This window comes from Cotesia typhae, unplaced genomic scaffold (genome assembly GCF_013202065.1).
Source record: "Cotesia typhae breed Kobodo isofemale line unplaced genomic scaffold, CoteBio_Ctyphae contig_22, whole genome shotgun sequence".
Lineage (NCBI taxonomy): Eukaryota > Metazoa > Arthropoda > Insecta > Hymenoptera > Braconidae > Cotesia > Cotesia typhae.
In genome coordinates this window covers 2,406,578-2,426,027 of record NW_027423728.1, presented here as the reverse complement: position 1 = coordinate 2,426,027, position 19,450 = coordinate 2,406,578, and the positions used below count along the sequence as shown (strand labels likewise).

Below are 19,450 nucleotides of genomic sequence, written 5' to 3'. Positions count from 1 at the left end.
AATACCGTTATATATATGATATATAATACATTTTACCCTCAAGATTATACTTCACTCACTTATATTTACAATTACTCTACTCAGTTATCTGATATTTTAATTGGATTGTTTTCTGGAATTTTAATTACAATGATGTATTAAATTTTGGATGCTTAATTATTTGTTTAGTTTGTTATCAGATAAGATAGTTATCATTGTAGTTTATGTAAAAAATATCGTGTTAAGTGTCATATGGGCGTATGAAAAATGTTTTTCCGAAAGAAGTACGAAAATTACGGTCTAGCTGTTTAAAAATTAAGGAAATAATTAATCAAATTTTAATTATTCTTTAGAAGCGTAAAAATTGTTACTTAAGAAGAAATCTAATACATTTTTATTTTATTTAATTGTTCTTTATCAATAATGCGTTTTGTACGAGAAAAATTTCAATATTTCTTCTTCATTTTTATGCTTTATATCATAATTACAACGATTTTTAATAGTACTTATATAAATATGTGCTCTATGGAATGTAACACGATAGATCAAGAAAATGTCAGTACTTAAAATAAAATAAAATGTTAAAGTGAACGCGGCAATGCTCAAAGAAATTTTTGATTTAAAAAGCTAAAAGTCTTAAATACTTATGTTAAAAGTATAATGATTAAACATAGTTGTTAAATAATAATAAATGTAATTAATAATACATAGTAACAATAATAAACATTTATTTATGATCAATTAAAATAGTAATCTTAAATGTCAAGGTCAGAGATCATTTAGGTTTGTAAAGATTAAAAAATCTGGGCGATTTAAAATAGAAAATGAAAAGAGGGAAAGTTTTTATGGCTGAATGTAATGGACAGTTGGAATCTTTTAAAGATAATCATGTATGGGCGTTTATATACAATGGAAGATATGCAATTGTATTTATTAGAAAATACCTTACTGGAAATGTAGATACAGATGTAGATGTGGATGTATTAAAGACTTTTCAGGTGTATAAAACTTTATTGTATGTACTTTTATACATTGTTAAATGTACAGTAACTGGTGACTTTGGTATAGTAGTTATGCTTGATTTCCTGAAAGATGCGATGACAATGAGTTAATGCTGGAGCATGAGACGGAAGATTTAAAAGAAAAAGAAACGGCAAGATCGTGTTGTGTTGAATTGAAACTGGCGAAACGTCCTCAATTTCACAAACGCCTTTGGCATTCAATTACTGATTTCTCTTGTCCTACCAAATCAATCACGTGTAATAATTAATATGTATTTTTATTTTCTTTTATCATTTTTAATTGTCTAAATTTTAATTAGATCTAGAGATCGCCACATGCACGTGTAACTTTAATGAGACTAATACTTAGATTTTATTATAATTAGCGATAGCAATAAGTTATTTAATATTATTGAATAAGTGTGAATAACAATTTATTTTTATTTTTAATAAAAGCCTGTAAACAGTAAACATTACTTTGAAGGTGGACTGTAAAAATAATAAAGCCAATAGATAACTTACTTTGTATCTTGCTACTTTGTAATAAATACTAATTTCTTAAATTATTTAATCTTAATTTATTTTATATATCTATGATGATCAATCGAGCGGAACGTCCAATTTATTGCAATTACTATAAGTGATTGCTATCGCATAAGTATGTAGGATTCATACAAACTCCACTATTGTTTGATTTGTTATCTGGTAGGATATATTATTTAAACTTCTTTGCTTGCTTATTCAAAGTACTAGTAACCTTGCAGTCACTATGTGACCGCTGTGACTTGTGAACTATAAATAAATAAAATTTTGCGTAATTAAATAACAACTTTTGTTAAATTGCACTGTACTTTCTTAACGATTGACGTTTTTAAAAATATAAGTTCACCCCAATGTTATACTCATCAAGAGCTTTCATTTGAGTATCCACATGCATATTGACATATTTTTCATATATACATATATATAATATATATAAATATATGAAAAATGATGTGGGTACTTAAATGAAAGGTCTTGATAAGTGTAACATCGGGATGAGCTTATATTTTAAAAAATGTCAATAGTTCACAAGATACAAGGTCATTTCTTAATTATGTATCTAGAGATAAAATATTTTCGAATGTAGCCTAAATACTTATCATCATAAATTGACTATTAGTGAGAATGATATGAAACCATGAAAAGGCACAACTCCAGATCAAGACTTTTACAATGATACCAGAATTTAACCATAAATACCGATTTCATCATAAATACATTGGCCACAAAAATTTGCTTATTCTTTTAATAATATAGATTATCTATTAGTTGTGGATTTAATAGAGAACGAACAAATCAGAAAAATATTTACAATTATATAACAAATTTAATCTCATAATTGTTATGTTTTATAATAAATTTAATTATTATAAATCATTATAATTATTATTATAAAACATAATTAAAAATAAAATTTTTTCACACAAGATACAATTAAAAGAAAATAGTTTTTATAACATTGTTGAGAATTTTAATATTTATTTTCTTCCTAATTGTTGAGAATGTTATAAAATTTAATTCTTAAAGTTATTTCTTAAAATTTATGTCAACTAATTAATAAAATTCATATGAAACAATTACTCATAATTTAAAATATTAAGTAAATGACGTACAACTATTATGAGTAAAAATGTAAATATAAAAACATTTTTTAAATCTAATGATTAAAAATACTTTATTATTGACTTACTCGTTTAGTTGAAAAATTAATTATAAAATTTATTTACAAGAATTTATTTTCACTATTAAATTTGTTCTACTGCGCTTACAGATTCTGCTAAATTCGTATTTTTGTCATTTTTTACACGCGCAATGATCAACTCAATGATGGCCTTTTGAGTTTGCCGTTCTAGTTTTTCTAATTTCTTCGACACGTCACGTTTCAAATCCCAATCTGGTTTGCGAGGAGCCAAGCTTGTTAAGTCCTAGTAAGCAAATAGATAAAATTTAATTATTTACATGAAAAAATATCATATGTTTATTAAATAAGTCATATCAAATCGAACAGAGAGATGTTGTTTTCTATTTATGACACTGTAATCGACAGACATCTGATTATTTTCTAATTCCAATTTAGAAATTTTCATAATGATTTATTTGTTACAAAAATTAACAGATCTCTAGTAATTACAGTATCATAACTATTAGTGTAATGTGTGGTAAACTTTACACACTTTAAAAAGGGTCTTCTGGTTTGACGCCCTGATTTTTGAGCATTTTTTTGGGATTTTTTTGTAAAGACCAATGAAGAGATAGAACTTTGAACTTTCTACCATTTATTTGTACATATTTTAAGAGTATTTAGTTCAATCTTTAGCTAAAAAAATTCAGTAGAGTTAAAGTTATAGTGGTCTGAAGACACCCGCCTCGAAAAAAATTGACGCTCACTTCCTCCATATCAGCTGATTGACTCATCTGAATTAAAAAAACCCGGCAGAGTTTTAATCTGTATACTCGAATACACCGAGTGAACTACGATCAAAAAAAAATTTTTAAAATTGGATCTTTAACAGACTCCGGAACAAAAAATTCCGAATTTCATTTTTTTTCTATAAATTTTTGATACAAAAAAAAATAAAAATTAAAAAAATTTTTTTTTTGATTGTAGTCCACTCGGTGTATTTAATTATACAGATTAAAACCCCGCTGGGTTTTTTTTTATTTCAGATGAGCCAATCAGCTGATATCATGGAGGAAGTTAGCATCAATTTTTTTCGAGATGACACTAAAGTTAGTTATCACTTGAAAATTTTTTAATTTTCTTTAACAACAAAATTTGTTCTAAAAAATTATTTTTAAAAAATTGCATTTTTAATTTATTAAAATTTCTACAAGTCTATTTTTTGATAATTTTTCTTTGCTATAATTTATTTGTTAAAGAAAATTAAAACAATTGTGAAGTGACAGCTGAATATAATGTCATTTTTTCGAGGCGGGTGATTTCAAACCACTATAACTTTAATTCTACTAAATATTTTGAGCTGAAAATTTAACTGTACACTCTTGCAATATGTACAAATAAATGATAAAAAGCTCAAAGTTCGATCTCTTCATTGATCTTTACAAAAAAAATACTCAAAAAAATGATCAAAAATCAGGGCATGAAACCAGAAGATCCCCTTAAAATTTATAAATAGAATAATTAAATCTAACAAAACTTACAAGCTCTTCAAAAACAACTTTAGAATGAGCTGCAGATAATAAATCTTGAACTTCTGATTCAACGTCACCAGGTTTGGCCTCCTCCAGGACATTTTCTTTCAAACTTTCATCCTGAGGTTTGTAACTTCGAAATTTAGGCCTAAAAAATTAATAAATTAGTATATAATTTATGAATAGTAAAACAATAACTAAAAAATAGAATAAACAAATACTTACTTGGGTAAATTACTAGGTTCATTCGAATTTTCACTTTTGTTTTCTTCATTTTTTCTCTTTAATTCAGCTAACCTTTGTTTTCTTTTCACTGCTTCGTCAGTCAAAGTTCCGACTTTATCATCCGACATTATGAAGTATTTTTTTTCAACTCACTTAATATATTTTTCAATTAAAATTTTTGAATAAGACTGGTTTGTTTATTTACTGACCTTGTAAGGTTAGAATTTATGTGGGTTTAACCCACTCTTCAATACCCAGGTCACGGAGGCTAGATATAAGGAGGACGATCGACATAGGTAAATGTACAGTTAGTGCGTCCGGAAAACTGAGGATAGATCATTTTCAAAAAGAAGCCGCTAGGGCGTCACTACGTTCGCTAATGTCCGGATCATGGCGTCCGTTTGTTATTGTTTATTAATAACACCAAATTGACATTCAGTTAGTTAATTAGTTTTTTAATTAATAATCAAAGTGATAATAGTTTAAAATGGTAAATAAATGTATAGTTGATGGGTGTTTGAGTGGCCGGATAAAAGATCGTAATAAAAAATTAAAATTAAATAGTCGAAACACGTCTTTATTTATTGTGCCACAGGTAATATAACCTAACTTAGTATTTTTGTAAGAAATAATTTTTATACTAATTAAATTTATATTAATTAAATGATTATAAAAAAAATTTTACCTATAGAAATTAAAGGAAATTATAAGTGCTCTTTTTCAAAATATTTTTTTAAATAATTTATGTTACAAGAGTCCCAAAAATTTTATATCAGTAGATTTTAGTATCATTTTTGATCAAATTAAAAAGAAATTGTAAAAGGTATAACGTAATTTTTTCTTCTTAGAATTAGTTTTAAAAAAATTGCATCGTTACCATTTTTTTGGAGCTAACGTTTTACTCAAAGTAACTTATTAAAATTATTTCCAAATATAACTTCATGTCAATTTTTGTTTGTTTATTCAAGTGTCCAGACTTGTTAAAATTGTGGTACTGTGGATTAAAGCAAGATCTCACCCCAAAAAGATTATGTCTGTGAATTACATTTTAATGATCAAGATATTATTAAAACTGATAAAATATTATTGACTACTGGAATTTATGAAGAATTACCTCGAAAAGATACTCGCTAAAGCCTGATGCTATTCCGACGTTGAATCCGAACCGTGTAAACAAAGCTTGCAACAATGAAAATAACGAAGCTCAGTATATGCAATGCCATTTATTAATTACAAATGACCATAAAACTAACTCACCACAAAACCAAGAACCAATAATTAGTAATGATCTCATAAACATAATTAATTGTGAGTCACCAAAACGCATTGACGTATTTGAAAATTTTGAAGAAAATGATAATTGTGAGAACGAAATGCAGGTAAGAAAAATTAAAATTTCGAATTATTACTCTGCAACTTAAGATAAAAGCACAAACAATTAGGAGGCCTAATTACTCTTGTTTGTTAGAATATTTATTTAAGTACTTGAGATATTGAGAAAGTGAAGCTCCCTGCCTTCGTGGAGCAAAAAAATAGTATACACTCTACGGGAAGTAAATAAAAAAGCCTCAGATCACATATTTGTCAACCTCGGCTTCGCCTCGGCCGACAATTACATGTGATCTGAGACATTTCTTACTTTTCTTCCGTAGGTGTGTAATATACTATTATAAATAATAAGAAACATTCACTATAAAAATTATCAAGTTTACTCGAATTTATTATAGCAGTGTATGAGAGTTAAATTTGAAAAATATTGTTATAAAACAAATAGTCTTTCGAAAAGAAATTATTAATTATTTTTTTCATATTCACGTTCTTTTCTCTATTCAATTCTTTAAAACAAAAGTAAATGAAATAATTAAAGAATCATGTTATAAGATATTTCAATAAGTCAAACAATCTGAATTATGAATATGTTAAAAAAGTTAAGTCTTTAGACATGTCTCTTATATCGTCTCCTATAAATTTAGAACTATTATTACAAAAAAATAATCATTAATTTTTGTTTATTTAATCATTTCAAGCCACGTGAGTTATCTACTCCTGAATTACGTCTTGAGAAATGTTCTTTATTAACAATTATCAACGTGTTGAAATTCAATGCTTTGCCACAAAATTGGAGTTGGACAACAGATTTAGTTAATCCAAATATAGTTTTATGTCATTTAGATAAAGTATCCATGAATTTAAAATTTCGTATAAAAATAAGTGAAGACTTCAATATATCAGTAAGAATTTTTAGATCTTGTAATTTATTTTTCACAGTATAAACATAAAGTTCCGAACGTTGGTTGCTAACGAATGTTCAAATTTCTTCGAAGCGAACATTACACAGAAATATATCAGTTCTCAAAGTTATTTTCTCGATTTTTTCGCGTATTTTTGAAGATTTTGATAGAATAGCTTTCAAGAATTTTGAAAATTCATAAGAATCTAATGTTCGAACGTCAGTTTTTTTGTGGTAATGTTAACATTATACTTTTGATTAGTTACTTAACTTGAAAACGCAAGAGTCGGTAGAATTCAATACCAATTTTTCCCAAATATCTGATTTTTGGGAGTTTTTGAAGGAATTGGAAAACTGTGAGTTATGTGAAGGGACTGGATTACTTTTCCATTTTTGGCTACGGACATTAATTTTTGTTATTAATAAATTTAAAAAATTTGCTATCGATTTTCCATGTTTAAAAAATCGATTACCAAACTTAATAATTATTGTGTATCTTAAGTACGGAGCACATTAGTATACTCTACAATTGCCTAAAAATGATAATTCTAAGGTTTTTATTACTTGTTAAATGAACTTTACTAGTATCATTTCTCATTAATAATAGATGTTCATCGGCGTGTTCTGGTGTGTCATTGCCTGACGAACAATATAAGAAACAAATGAATCTTTTTCGATGCTTTGCTTGTCGGCAATTGAGACGGAAATTGCAAAATCGATCGTACAAAGTCAAACCCGACATTAAAAGTTCGTACACTGACTTGAAGTACCAGGAGAGCCTGAAAACTAAACAAATTCAGCGCCTCAAACGTAAAGTAGGTATTTACTTATTTATCGTTTCTTCATGTATACTTGATTATTTACAGGTTGTGAGTGTTTAAGATCAATATTCTTTTATTTTTTTCAATAAACTTAAAAGTTTGATACAATGCTCGTTACATTACATTATCATTTCGTCAATACGGTTTAGTTTGTGAATACAAATTTAATCAACTACAATCTGAGAACTTAAATTAAATCACCTGTAAATGCCTATTTAACTATTTAACCCTTTACAGAATGAATCACTCATCAAAATTATAGAAACGCAACGACTTAATTGTATGGCAATTAAAGATGAAGCTCTAAGAGCGGAAATTTCTATTTTGCCTCCCGTGCAACAACTAGCAATTCGTGCTTGTTTTAATGCAGTAAAAGCTAAAAATGCCAAACAACGAAGATATACGGTTGAGTGGGTTTATGAATGTTTGCTACTTGGTATAAAAATGCTGCGGTATATGAACGACTCAGAGAACGTCAAATCCTCCCTCTTCCCTGCAAAGACACCCTTAACAAATATATCCAGAAGTTGGATAGCGCTTTTGGTTTCCCTAAAGCCATATTCGACACTCTTCGTATTAAAAGTTCACGTATGGAACCACATGAAAAACGGGGTATCCATGCACCATTCCTGTCACACTTTACTACTAACTGCAAATCTTAAAAATGCAAATCTTAAAAACGCAACCATTTTAACTATATCTAACAACTCTACTTAGCTATCGAGTATGATTATATTAACAAATCCGAGCGCATAAGTTTTTAGCTGAAAAAGTAATTCGTATTTGATATTTTTAAATAACTCTTTAAAAGCTTCATTAACTTTTAACAGTAGCTGGCTATTATTGTTAGACTACATCTGATTCACATTTATTTCATTCTAACAATTTTTTATTTTTCTCCTAGGTACCCTTTTAATAGATGAAGTAGCTTTAAGTGAAGCCGTGAAGCTAAATCGGAGAACTATGCAGCTTGATGGTTTTGTAGACTTGGGGGCACATACTCCGGAAAATTTAATCAACAGTCGGGCTGATCATGCCTTAGTCTTCATGTACCAACCTTTTCAGGGTAACTGGGTGCAAGTAGTTGGTAGCTTCCTGAGCAGAAATTCTGTCACGAGTGCCATTCTTCACAAATTACTCATTGAATGCATCGTATTACTGGAGAATGCTGGGTTTTATGTTGATGTCGTTACTTCTGATGCAGCTCAATGGAACAGAGGAGCATGGACACTTTTCGGTGTCAAAGATGGACAATGTAGCTGTGATCATCCATGCAATTTTGACCGCAGACTTTGGTTTATTTCGGATTTTCCACACTTAATAAAATGTTTCAGGAACAAAATTATGAAACGATTGTTTTTTGGGTAAGCTTCTCTTATAATATGATTTTTAACACCAGTGTACTGTTATTCACGATTGAATTTTCAATTTAGTTAGCATTGGAATGAATATATTCATAAGTGACCTATTTAATTTTACAACTATCAAATTTTTCAATGATTGTATTTAATTATTTATGAAAATGTTATTTATTTTTTAGACTCCAGATGGTTTTGTAAGAAAAAGTCATTAGGAAGCTTTATTATTGCATGAAATTTATCTGAAAGCCAATCTAAAAATAGCTTATCAACTAACTCCCCAGCATTTAAATCCAGAAGGATATCAAAAGATGAATGTCCCGTTGGCTTATCAGGTAATTATAATTATAAAGCTGCGAGAGTAAGTTAAAATGAATTTAAGATTATCATTAACATCGAGGTAACTGGCCTAATATTTATCTTTAATTTCTAACAATTCATATTATAAATAGCTGATTCAGTTAAAATAAATAATAAGATGTATTTATTCTTATTTTGATAAAAAATTAATTTTTATAAATTTTCAATCATAACAACTGCTTATCTAATTTTAATGAGAAAAATTAAAACTTTTTGTTTTTAGCTTTTTCGAAAAATATACAAGTTGCAATGGCGACTTATAAGAACGCTACTCCTGAGCTCAGTGATTGCGATCAACAGTGGTTTTTATTAAAAGAGTAAATGATTTAATTGAAGCCATGAGTTCACGTACTCCTTTGAATGCTTTACGTTTAAATGATAATTGTCCCCGAAAAAGGTAATTTTTAATATATACATTAGGTCTTTTGATAGCTTCATACAATTTTTTCGCAATAATAAAGCGAAAATTATAGTTCTAAACGGAGAACCATTGTCAACATAAAACCATCATTATACCATGTGTACATGATCACATATTATAACCAATATTGGAAAATATTTATAAAGTATATATATGTAAGTATATAACTATAAAAATAATTTAAGACACTCCAATCTTATCATGACATTATTCCTACTAATGTTTGCACATAATCCAGTCTCGCAAGTTTACTTACATTTTCAATATGAAACTTATTAAACGAAACTTCAAATGATAGTCAAATTCAATGAATTTGAGTTTATTAGTTGCGGAAGTTCCTAATCTTTATCATAGCTGATATTCTCTTGGACTATGTATCCTATTTTCTGAAACATGCATTTTTCTAGAGTAATTTCTACTACCATAAGATAGAGGATAAATAAGTAATGCTATTTATTTTTGCTAGGTAATAAGTGATTTTATTGATTATCTGAAGATTTGGGAAGCCAAAGCTAATGAAGAAAGAGAACTTTATAAAAAGAAGAAGAAAGGCAAAAAACAAAAATCAAAAATGAAAATGAAGTTGATGATAAATTTTTTTCGCAATTACTCTAGTACTCTTACTGGATTAAAAATTACGTTACAGGCTACTTTAGAGCTAAGTGAATTTTTGCAAAAAGAATGTAATTTTGAGTACTTGATGACATCGCGGCTTAATCAAGATCAATTAGAAGTATGTATTAATCGTTGGATTTTTATCAAATGAATAATTAAAAATTGTTATAGTAAATATTCTTTTTTTAATATTTGAATCTTATTTAATTTATAGAAGTTCTTCGGTATAATGCGGAGTGTTTGTCGTTGCAACGATCATCCGGATACAATCCTTTTCGGGCAAGTTTTTCGATTATTGTGTTCATATTCATTAGTCACGCCGCCGAAAGGGTCCAATGTCACAGCTGGTGAATTACTACAATCTTTAATGCAGTCCAAAGATTCTCTGGCTACAGCTAATGCATTAAAAAAAAATTGGCTGAATGAAATTGACGCTATTGTTGAAAATGGTATTTCTAGTAATAATTATTCGTCTAGTGATGATAATAATAATACATTTTCTCATCCAAATACCTCTGTGGCTAAAAAACCCTTTGAAAGCTTGTTAGACGAAGATAGTGATGACGATAATGATGATACTATACCGTCATTTATTAGAAAACCATTCGAAAGTTTATTAGACGAAGATAGTGAGGATGATATAGAGGACGATGATGATTTGTATCACGATAATCATTATCCGTTCGAAAATTTAACTGAGGTTGACGATTCTTCTACTGAAAACAACATTAATCATCATAATCAAAATAAAATTAATATTGATTCAAATGAAAACTTTTTACAAAGTGAAAATGATTGGGAAGGAAGTAATAGTTTTCGTGATGACCAGCATTACCATCATGATTATGATGTTGTTTCCACCAGTGATGGTATAGTTGCTTATATTGCTGGATATGTTGCGAGAAAATTTCAGCGAATGACTTCTTGCTGTGAATGTATTGAAACATTACGCTCTGCGAATTCCTCTGAACGTGATCGGGTCATATAATTAATGAGCAATGGTGGATTAATTTTTCCCAGTGAAAATTTATTCAGACTAATTAAAAAATTGGAACAAATAGTTTTAACCGTAGTTGGTACTAAAACTGTTAAAATAAATACTATGCACCAAGTGCTAGAGAAAATAGCAAAAGCTAAATGCCTCCCCATCCTAGGATGTGATGAACACAAAAAGGAGCTTACGGCTAAAATATTGAATAATTTTGTAATTATGAGAGGTAATTTTTAGCTAATCTTATCAACCGAACTCTTAACGAACGAAAGATGATGGCCAAGAAACATCGTAAAATTTCTAAACTAGCTTAACTTATTAAACTCTTCAGTAATATTCTACTTTCAACATATATACGCTTATTAATTAAGAATAAAATTACCTAAACTATTTGAATACTTTATTATTATTATTATTATTATTATTATTATTATTATTATTATTATTATTATTATTATTATTACTATTACTATTATTATTATCCCAATTCGCAACTAAAAATGAAATTTTAATGTTTTCTTTTGATAAATGTGATTGTACATTGCATTCCGCGTCATTTATTTAAAAACCTGACATTAGAGACACTTGCGCACTCTAGTGGTGAAAGATCTGTCCTCCAATTTTCGGACGCTTGTAATACATTACGATCGTCCTCCTTATATCTAGCCTCCGTGAGGAGGACGATCGTAATGTATTACAAGCGTCCGAAAATTGGAGGACAGATCTTTCACCACTAGAGTGCGCAAGTGTCTCTAATGTCAGGTTTTTAAATAAATGACGCGGAATGCAATGTACAATCACATTTATCAAAAGAAAACATTAAAATTTCATTTTTAGTTGCGAATTGGGATAATAATAATAGTAATAGTAATAATAATAATAATAATAATAATAATAATAATAATAATAATAATAATAATAATAATAAAAAGTATTCAAATAGTTTAGGTAATTTTATTCTTAATTAATAAGCGTATATATGTTGAAAGTAGAATATTACTGAAGAGTTTAATAAGTTAAGCTAGTTTAGAAATTTTACGATGTTTCTTGGCCATCATCTTTCGTTCGTTAAGAGTTCGGTTGATAAGATTAGCTAAAAATTACCTCTCATAATTACAAAATTATTCAATATTTTAGCCGTAAGCTCCTTTGTGTTCATCACATCTAGGATGGGGAGGCATTTAGCTTTGCTATTTTCTCTAGCACTTGGTGCATAGTATTTATTTTAACAGTTTTAGTACCAACTACGGTTAAAACTATTTGTTCCAATTTTTAATTAGTCTGAATAAATTTTCACTGGGAAAAATTAATCCACCATTGCTCATTAATTATATGACCCGATCACGTTCAGAAAATTCGCAGAGCGTAATGTTTCAATACATTCACAGCAAGAAGTCATTCGCTGAAATTTTCTCGCAACATATCCAGCAATATAAGCAACTATACCATCACTGGTGGAAACAACATCATAATCATGATGGTAATGCTGGTCATCACGAAAACTATTACTTCCTTCCCAATCATTTTCACTTTGTAAAAAGTTTTCATTTGAATCAATATTAATTTTATTTTGATTATGATGATTAATGTTGTTTTCAGTAGAAGAATCGTCAACCTCAGTTAAATTTTCGAACGGATAATGATTATCGTGATACAAATCATCATCGTCCTCTATATCATCCTCACTATCTTCGTCTAATAAACTTTCGAATGGTTTTCTAATAAATGACGGTATAGTATCATCATTATCGTCATCACTATCTTCGTCTAACAAGCTTTCAAAGGGTTTTTTAGCCACAGAGGTATTTGGATGAGAAAATGTATTATTATTATCATCACTAGACGAATAATTATTACTAGAAATACCATTTTCAACAATAGCGTCAATTTCATTCAGCCAATTTTTTTAATGCATTAGCTGTAGCCAGAGAATCTTTGGACTGCATTAAAGATTGTAGTAATTCACCAGCTGTGACATTGGACCCTTTCGGCGGCGTGACTAATGAATATGAACACAATAATCGAAAAACTTGCCCGAAAAGGATTGTATCCGGATGATCGTTGCAACGACAAACACTCCGCATTATACCGAAGAACTTCTATAAATTAAATAAGATTCAAATATTAAAAAAAAAAAAGAATATTTACTATAACAATTTTTAATTATTCATTTGATAAAAATCAACGATTAATACATACTTCTAATTGATCTTGATTAAGCCGCGATGTCATCAAGTACTCAAAATTACATTCTTTTGCAAAAATTCACTTAGCTCTAAAGTAGCCTGTAACGTAATTTTTAATCCAGTAAGAGTACTAGGAGTAATTGCGAAAAAAATTTATCATCAACTTCATTTTCATTTTTGATTTTTGTTTTTTGCCTTTCTTCTTCTTTTTATAAAGTTCTCTTTCTTCATTAGCTTTGGCTTCCCAAATCTTCAGATAATCAATAAAATCACTTATTACCTAGCAAAAATAAATAGCATTACTTATTTATCCTCTATCTTATGGTAGTAGAAATTACTCTAGAAAAATGCATGTTTCAGAAAATAGGATACATAGTCCAAGAGAATATCAGCTATGATAAAGATTAGGAACTTCCGCAACTAATAAACTCAAATTCATTGAATTTGACTATCATTTGAAGTTTCGTTTAATAAGTTTCATATTGAAAATGTAAGTAAACTTGCGAGACTGGATTATGTGCAAACATTAGTAGGAATAATGTCATGATAAGATTGGAGTGTCTTAAATTATTTTTATAGTTATATACTTACATATATATACTTTATAAATATTTTCCAATATTGGTTATAATATGTGATCATGTACACATGGTATAATGATGGTTTTATGTTGACAATGGTTCTCCGTTTAGAACTATAATTTTCGCTTTATTATTGCGAAAAAATTGTATGAAGCTATCAAAAGACCTAATGTATATATTAAAAATTACCTTTTTCGGGGACAATTATCATTTAAACGTAAAGCATTCAAAGGAGTACGTGAACTCATGGCTTCAATTAAATCATTTACTCTTTTAATAAAAACCACTGTTGGATCGCAATCACTGAGCTCAGGAGTAGCGTTCTTATAAGTCGCCATTGCAACTTGTATATTTTTCGAAAAAAGCTAAAAACAAAAAGTTTTAATTTTTCTCATTAAAATTAGATAAGCAGTTGTTATGATTGAAAATTTATAAAAATTAATTTTTATCAAAATAAGAATAAATACATCTTATTATTTATTTTAACTGAATCAGCTATTTATAATATGAATTGTTAGAAATTAAAGATAAATATTAGGCCAGTTACCTCGATGTTAATGATAATCTTAAATTCATTTTAACTTACTCTCGCAGCTTTATAATTATAATTACCTGATAAGCCAACGGGACATTCATCTTTTGATATCCTTCTGGATTTAAATGCTGGGGAGTTAGTTGATAAGCTATTTTTAGATTGGCTTTCAGATAAATTTCATGCAATAATAAAGCTTCCTAATGACTTTTTCTTACAAAACCATCTGGAGTCTAAAAATAAATAACATTTTCATAAATAATTAAATACAATCATTGAAAAATTTGATAGTTGTAAAATTAAATAGGTCACTTATGAATATATTCATTCCAATGCTAACTAAATTGAAAATTCAATCGTGAATAACAGTACACTGGTGTTAAAAATCATATTATAAGAGAAGCTTACCCAAAAAAACAATCGTTTCATAATTTTGTTCCTGAAACATTTTATTAAGTGTGGAAAATCCGAAATAAACCAAAGTCTGCGGTCAAAATTGCATGGATGATCACAGCTACATTGTCCATCTTTGACACCGAAAAGTGTCCATGCTCCTCTGTTCCATTGAGCTGCATCAGAAGTAACGACATCAACATAAAACCCAGCATTCTCCAGTAATACGATGCATTCAATGAGTAATTTGTGAAGAATGGCACTCGTGACAGAATTTCTGCTCAGGAAGCTACCAACTACTTGCACCCAGTTACCCTGAAAAGGTTGGTACATGAAGACTAAGGCATGATCAGCCCGACTGTTGATTAAATTTTCCGGAGTATGTGCCCCCAAGTCTACAAAACCATCAAGCTGCATAGTTCTCCGATTTAGCTTCACGGCTTCACTTAAAGCTACTTCATCTATTAAAAGGGTACCTAGGAGAAAAAATAAAAAATTGTTAGAATGAAATAAATGTGAATCAGATGTAGTCTAACAATAATAGCCAGCTACTGTTAAAAGTTAATGAAGCTTTTAAAGAGTTATTTAAAAATATCAAATACGAATTACTTTTTCAGCTAAAAACTTATGCGCTCGGATTTGTTAATATAATCATACTCGATAGCTAAGTAGAGTTGTTAGATATAGTTAAAATGGTTGCGTTTTTAAGATTTGCATTTTTAAGATTTGCAGTTAGTAGTAAAGTGTGACAGGAATGGTGCATGGATACCCCGTTTTTCATGTGGTTCCATACGTGAACTTTAATACGAAGAGTGTCGAATATGGCTTTAGGAAAACCAAAAGCGCTATCCAACTTCTGGATATATTTGTTAAGGGTGTCTTTGCAGGGAAGAGGGAGGATTTGACGTTCTCTGAGTCGTTCATATACCGCAGCATTTTTTATACCAAGTAGCAAACATTCATAAACCCACTCAACCGTATATCTTCGTTGTTTGGCATTTTTAGCTTTTACTGCATTAAAACAAGCACGAATTGCTAGTTGTTGCACGGGAGGCAAAATAGAAATTTCCGCTCTTAGAGCTTCATCTTTAATTGCCATACAATTAAGTCGTTGCGTTTCTATAATTTTGATGAGTGATTCATTCTGTAAAGGGTTAAATAGTTAAATAGGCATTTACAGGTGATTTAATTTAAGTTCTCAGATTGTAGTTGATTAAATTTGTATTCACAAACTAAACCGTATTGACGAAATGATAATGTAATGTAACGAGCATTGTATCAAACTTTTAAGTTTATTGAAAAAAAATAAAAGAATATTGATCTTAAACACTCACAACCTGTAAATAATCAAGTATACATGAAGAAACGATAAATAAGTAAATACCTACTTTACGTTTGAGGCGCTGAATTTGTTTAGTTTTCAGGCTCTCCTGGTACTTCAAGTCAGTGTACGAACTTTTAATGTCGGGTTTGACTTTGTACGATCGATTTTGCAATTTCCGTCTCAATTGCCGACAAGCAAAGCATCGAAAAAGATTCATTTGTTTCTTATATTGTTCGTCAGGCAATGACACACCAGAACACGCCGATGAACATCTATTATTAATGAGAAATGATACTAGTAAAGTTCATTTAACAAGTAATAAAAAACCTTAGAATTATCATTTTTAGGCAATTGTAGAGTATACTAATGTGCTCCGTACTTAAGATACACAATAATTATTAAGTTTGGTAATCGATTTTTTAAACATGGAAAATCGATAGCAAATTTTTTAAATTTATTAATAACAAAAAATTAATGTCCGTAGCCAAAAATGGAAAAGTAATCCAGTCCCTTCACATAACTCACAGTTTTCCAATTCCTTCAAAAACTCCAAAAATCAGATATTTGGGAAAAATTGGTATTGAATTCTACCGACTCTTGCGTTTTCAAGTTAAGTAACTAATCAAAAGTATAATGTTAACATTACCACAAAAAAAAAAAACTGACGTTCGAACATTAGATTCTTATGAATTTTCAAAATTCTTGAAAGCTATTCTATCAAAATCTTCAAAAATACGCGAAAAAATCGAGAAAATAACTTTGAGAACTGATATATTTCTGTGTAATGTGTTCGCTTCGAAGAAATTTGAACATTCGTTAGCAACCAACGTTCGGAACTTTATGTTTATACTGTGAAAAATAAATTACAAGATCTAAAAATTCTTACTGATATATTGAAGTCTTCACTTATTTTTATACGAAATTTTAAATTCATGGATACTTTATCTAAATGACATAAAACTATATTTTTGGATTAACTAAATCTGTTGTCCAACTCCAATTTTGTGGCAAAGCATTGAATTTCAACACGTTGATAATTGTTAATAAAGAACATTTCTCAAGACGTAATTCAGGAGTAGATAACTCACGTGGCTTGAAATGATTAAATAAACAAAAATTAATGATTATTTTTGTAATAATAGTTCTAAATTTATAGGAGACGATATAAGAGACATGTCTAAAGACTTAACTTTTTTAACATATTCATAATTCAGATTGTTTGACTTATTGAAATATCTTATAACATGATTCTTTAATTATTTCATTTACTTTTGTTTTAAAGAATTGAATAGAGAAAAGAACGTGAATATGAAAAAAAAAATAATTAATAATTTCTTTTCGAAAGACTATTTGTTTTATAACAATATTTTTCAAATTTAACTCTCATACACTGCTATAATAAATTCGAGTAAACTTGATAATTTTTATAGTGAATGTTTCTTATTATTTATAATAGTATATTACACACCTACGGAAGAAAAGTAAGAAATGTCTCAGATCACATGTAATTGTCGGCCGAGGCGAAGCCGAGGTTGACAAATATGTGATCTGAGGCTTTTTTATTTACTTCCCGTAGAGTGTATACTATTTTTTTGCTCCACGAAGGCAGGGAGCTTCACTTTCTCAATATCTCAAGTACTTAAATAAATATTCTAACAAACAAGAGTAATTAGGCCTCCTAATTGTTTGTGCTTTTATCTTAAGTTGCAGAGTAATAATTCGAAATTTTAATTTTTCTTACCTGCATTTCGTTCTCACAATTATCATTTTCTTCAAAATTTTCAAATACGTCAATGCGTTTTGGTGACTCACAATTAATTATGTTTATGAGATCATTACTAATTATTGGTTCTTGGTTTTGTGGTGAGTTAGTTTTATGGTCATTTGTAATTAATAAATGGCATTGCATATACTGAGCTTCGTTATTTTCATTGTTGCAAGCTTTGTTTACACGGTTCGGATTCAACGTCGGAATAGCATCAGGCTTTAGCGAGTATCTTTTTCGAGGTAATTCTTCATAAATTCCAGTAGTCAATAATATTTTATCAGTTTTAATAATATCTTGATCATTAAAATGTAATTCACAGACATAATCTTTTTTTGGGGTGAGATCTTGCTTTAATCCACAGTACCACAATTTTAACAAGTCTGGACACTTGAATAAACAAACAAAAATTGACATGAAGTTATATTTGGAAATAATTTTAATAAGTTACTTTGAGTAAAACGTTAGCTCCAAAAAATGGTAACGATGCAATTTTTTTAAAACTAATTCTAAGAAGAAAAAAATTACGTTATACCTTTTTACAATTTCTTTTTTAATTTGATCAAAAATGATACTAAAATCTACTGATATAAAAATTTTTGGGACTCTTGTAACATAAATTATTTAAAAAAATATTTTGAAAAAGAGCACTTATAATTTCCTTTAATTTCTATAGGTAAAATTTTTTTATAATCATTTAATTAATATAAATTTAATTAGTATAAAAATTATTTCTTACAAAAATACTAAGTTAGGTTATATTACCTGTGGCACAATAAATAAAGACGTGTTTCGACTATTTAATTTTAATTTTTATTACGATCTTTTATCCGGCCACTCAAACACCCATCAACTATACATTTATTTACCATTTTAAACTATTATCACTTTGATTATTAATTAAAAAACTAATTAACTAACTGAATGTCAATTTGGTGTTATTAATAAACAATAACAAACGGACGCCATGATCCGGACATTAGCGAACGTAGTGACGCCCTAGCGGCTTCTTTTTGAAAATGATCTATCCTCAGTTTTCCGGACGCACTAACTGTACATTTACCTATGTCGATCGTCCTCCTTATATCTAGCCTCCGTGGTCCTCCTTATATCTAGCCTCCGTGACCCAGGTGATTCTTTACTCCAACTACCATGTGAAAAAACTCAGCTTCTGCGCATGCGCATCCGACCTAATTTGAAAAGAGAAATTCCCGCTCGGTAATCCACACATAACCTATAAAATTAATTAAAATTATTTATGTGCTCAATTAATGATCTTTTAATTCAAAGTTTTATTTATTTCTTAATTAATTATTCAATAAATTTATATATTGGATAATTAGTTAGTTCCAATATTTACGTTCCCGTTAAAATTTAAATAAATCATGCAGGCTTGTGATAAATAAACTAATATCGGTACCTTCTCTATTGACATTTTCTTCTCTCTCTCTCTTCGGGAAAAAACCCCCACTT

General features: G+C 28.8%; 4 protein-coding genes across 8 annotated transcripts; 2 read left to right on the top strand and 2 right to left on the bottom strand.

Annotated features, from left to right (window-relative positions):
* Positions 1-2,669: 2,669 nt before the first annotated feature.
* Positions 2,670-4,534, bottom strand: LOC141524553 (coiled-coil domain-containing protein 12). Its single transcript, XM_074238536.1, has 3 exons — positions 4,401-4,534; positions 4,185-4,323; positions 2,670-2,947 (listed from the first exon to the last, which is right to left on the bottom strand). The coding sequence occupies exons 1-3, from the start codon at positions 4,526-4,528 to the stop codon at positions 2,768-2,770; spliced, it is 447 nt and encodes a 148-aa protein (XP_074094637.1). The 5' UTR covers positions 4,529-4,534; the 3' UTR covers positions 2,670-2,767.
* A 326-nt stretch (positions 4,535-4,860) lies between these two features.
* LOC141524552 (uncharacterized) lies at positions 4,861-9,365 on the top strand. 4 transcript variants are annotated; one of them, XM_074238533.1, is made up of 5 exons: positions 5,505-5,779; positions 6,428-6,631; positions 7,238-7,449; positions 8,356-8,815; positions 8,992-9,365. In XM_074238533.1, the coding sequence occupies exons 3-5, from the start codon at positions 7,293-7,295 to the stop codon at positions 9,008-9,010; spliced, it is 636 nt and encodes a 211-aa protein (XP_074094634.1). In that variant the 5' UTR covers positions 5,505-5,779; positions 6,428-6,631; positions 7,238-7,292; the 3' UTR covers positions 9,011-9,365. The 4 variants fall into 4 exon arrangements, with proteins under 4 accessions (XP_074094635.1, XP_074094634.1, XP_074094633.1 ...); XM_074238535.1 differs by lacking the exon at positions 5,505-5,779 and adding an exon at positions 6,893-6,986 and having other exon boundaries at positions 6,616-6,631; XM_074238534.1 differs by lacking the exons at positions 5,505-5,779; positions 6,428-6,631 and adding an exon at positions 4,861-4,995 and having other exon boundaries at positions 8,992-9,025.
* An 802-nt stretch (positions 9,366-10,167) lies between these two features.
* LOC141524032 (uncharacterized) lies at positions 10,168-11,586 on the top strand. The gene is made up of 2 exons (XM_074237676.1): positions 10,168-10,323; positions 10,420-11,586. The coding sequence occupies exons 1-2, from the start codon at positions 10,168-10,170 to the stop codon at positions 11,191-11,193; spliced, it is 930 nt and encodes a 309-aa protein (XP_074093777.1). The 3' UTR covers positions 11,194-11,586.
* Positions 11,587-14,166: 2,580 nt separating this feature from the next.
* On the bottom strand, positions 14,167-19,069 carry LOC141524551 (uncharacterized). 2 transcript variants are annotated; one of them, XM_074238529.1, is made up of 5 exons: positions 17,954-18,367; positions 16,273-16,484; positions 14,904-15,364; positions 14,576-14,728; positions 14,167-14,328 (listed from the first exon to the last, which is right to left on the bottom strand). In XM_074238529.1, exons 1-4 carry the CDS (start codon positions 17,977-17,979, stop codon positions 14,696-14,698), a joined length of 732 nt encoding a protein of 243 aa, XP_074094630.1. In that variant the 5' UTR covers positions 17,980-18,367; the 3' UTR covers positions 14,167-14,328; positions 14,576-14,695. The 2 variants fall into 2 exon arrangements, with proteins under 2 accessions (XP_074094630.1, XP_074094631.1); XM_074238530.1 differs by lacking the exons at positions 14,167-14,328; positions 14,576-14,728 and adding exons at positions 15,865-16,032; positions 18,743-19,069 and having other exon boundaries at positions 15,338-15,364; positions 16,277-16,484.
* Positions 19,070-19,450: the final 381 nt, after the last annotated feature.

Bases quoted from the DNA above. Each gene is read 5' to 3' on its own strand.
- LOC141524553 (XM_074238536.1), bottom strand. From the start codon at position 4,528: ATGTCGGATGATAAAGTCGGAACTTTGACTGACGAAGCAGTGAAAAGA. The intron at 4,324-4,400 runs GTAAGTATTTGT...TTAATTTTTTAG, and splicing joins GAACCTAGTAATTTACCCAA to GCCTAAATTTCGAAGTTACA. The intron at 2,948-4,184 runs GTAAGTTTTGTT...TTTGCTTACTAG, and splicing joins AAGTTGTTTTTGAAGAGCTT to GACTTAACAAGCTTGGCTCC.
- LOC141524552 (XM_074238532.1), top strand. From the start codon at position 5,754: ATGATAATTGTGAGAACGAAATGCAG. The intron at 5,780-7,237 runs GTAAGAAAAATT...CATTAATAATAG, and splicing joins ATTGTGAGAACGAAATGCAG to ATGTTCATCGGCGTGTTCTG. The intron at 7,450-8,355 runs GTATTTACTTAT...TTTTTCTCCTAG, and splicing joins GCGCCTCAAACGTAAAGTAG to GTACCCTTTTAATAGATGAA.
- LOC141524032 (XM_074237676.1), top strand. From the start codon at position 10,168: ATGAAGTTGATGATAAATTTTTTTCGCAATTACTCTAGTACTCTTACT. The intron at 10,324-10,419 runs GTATGTATTAAT...TTTAATTTATAG, and splicing joins TTAATCAAGATCAATTAGAA to AAGTTCTTCGGTATAATGCG.
- LOC141524551 (XM_074238529.1), bottom strand. From the start codon at position 17,979: ATGATAATTGTGAGAACGAAATGCAG. The intron at 16,485-17,953 runs GTAAGAAAAATT...CATTAATAATAG, and splicing joins ATTGTGAGAACGAAATGCAG to ATGTTCATCGGCGTGTTCTG. The intron at 15,365-16,272 runs GTATTTACTTAT...TTTTTCTCCTAG, and splicing joins GCGCCTCAAACGTAAAGTAG to GTACCCTTTTAATAGATGAA.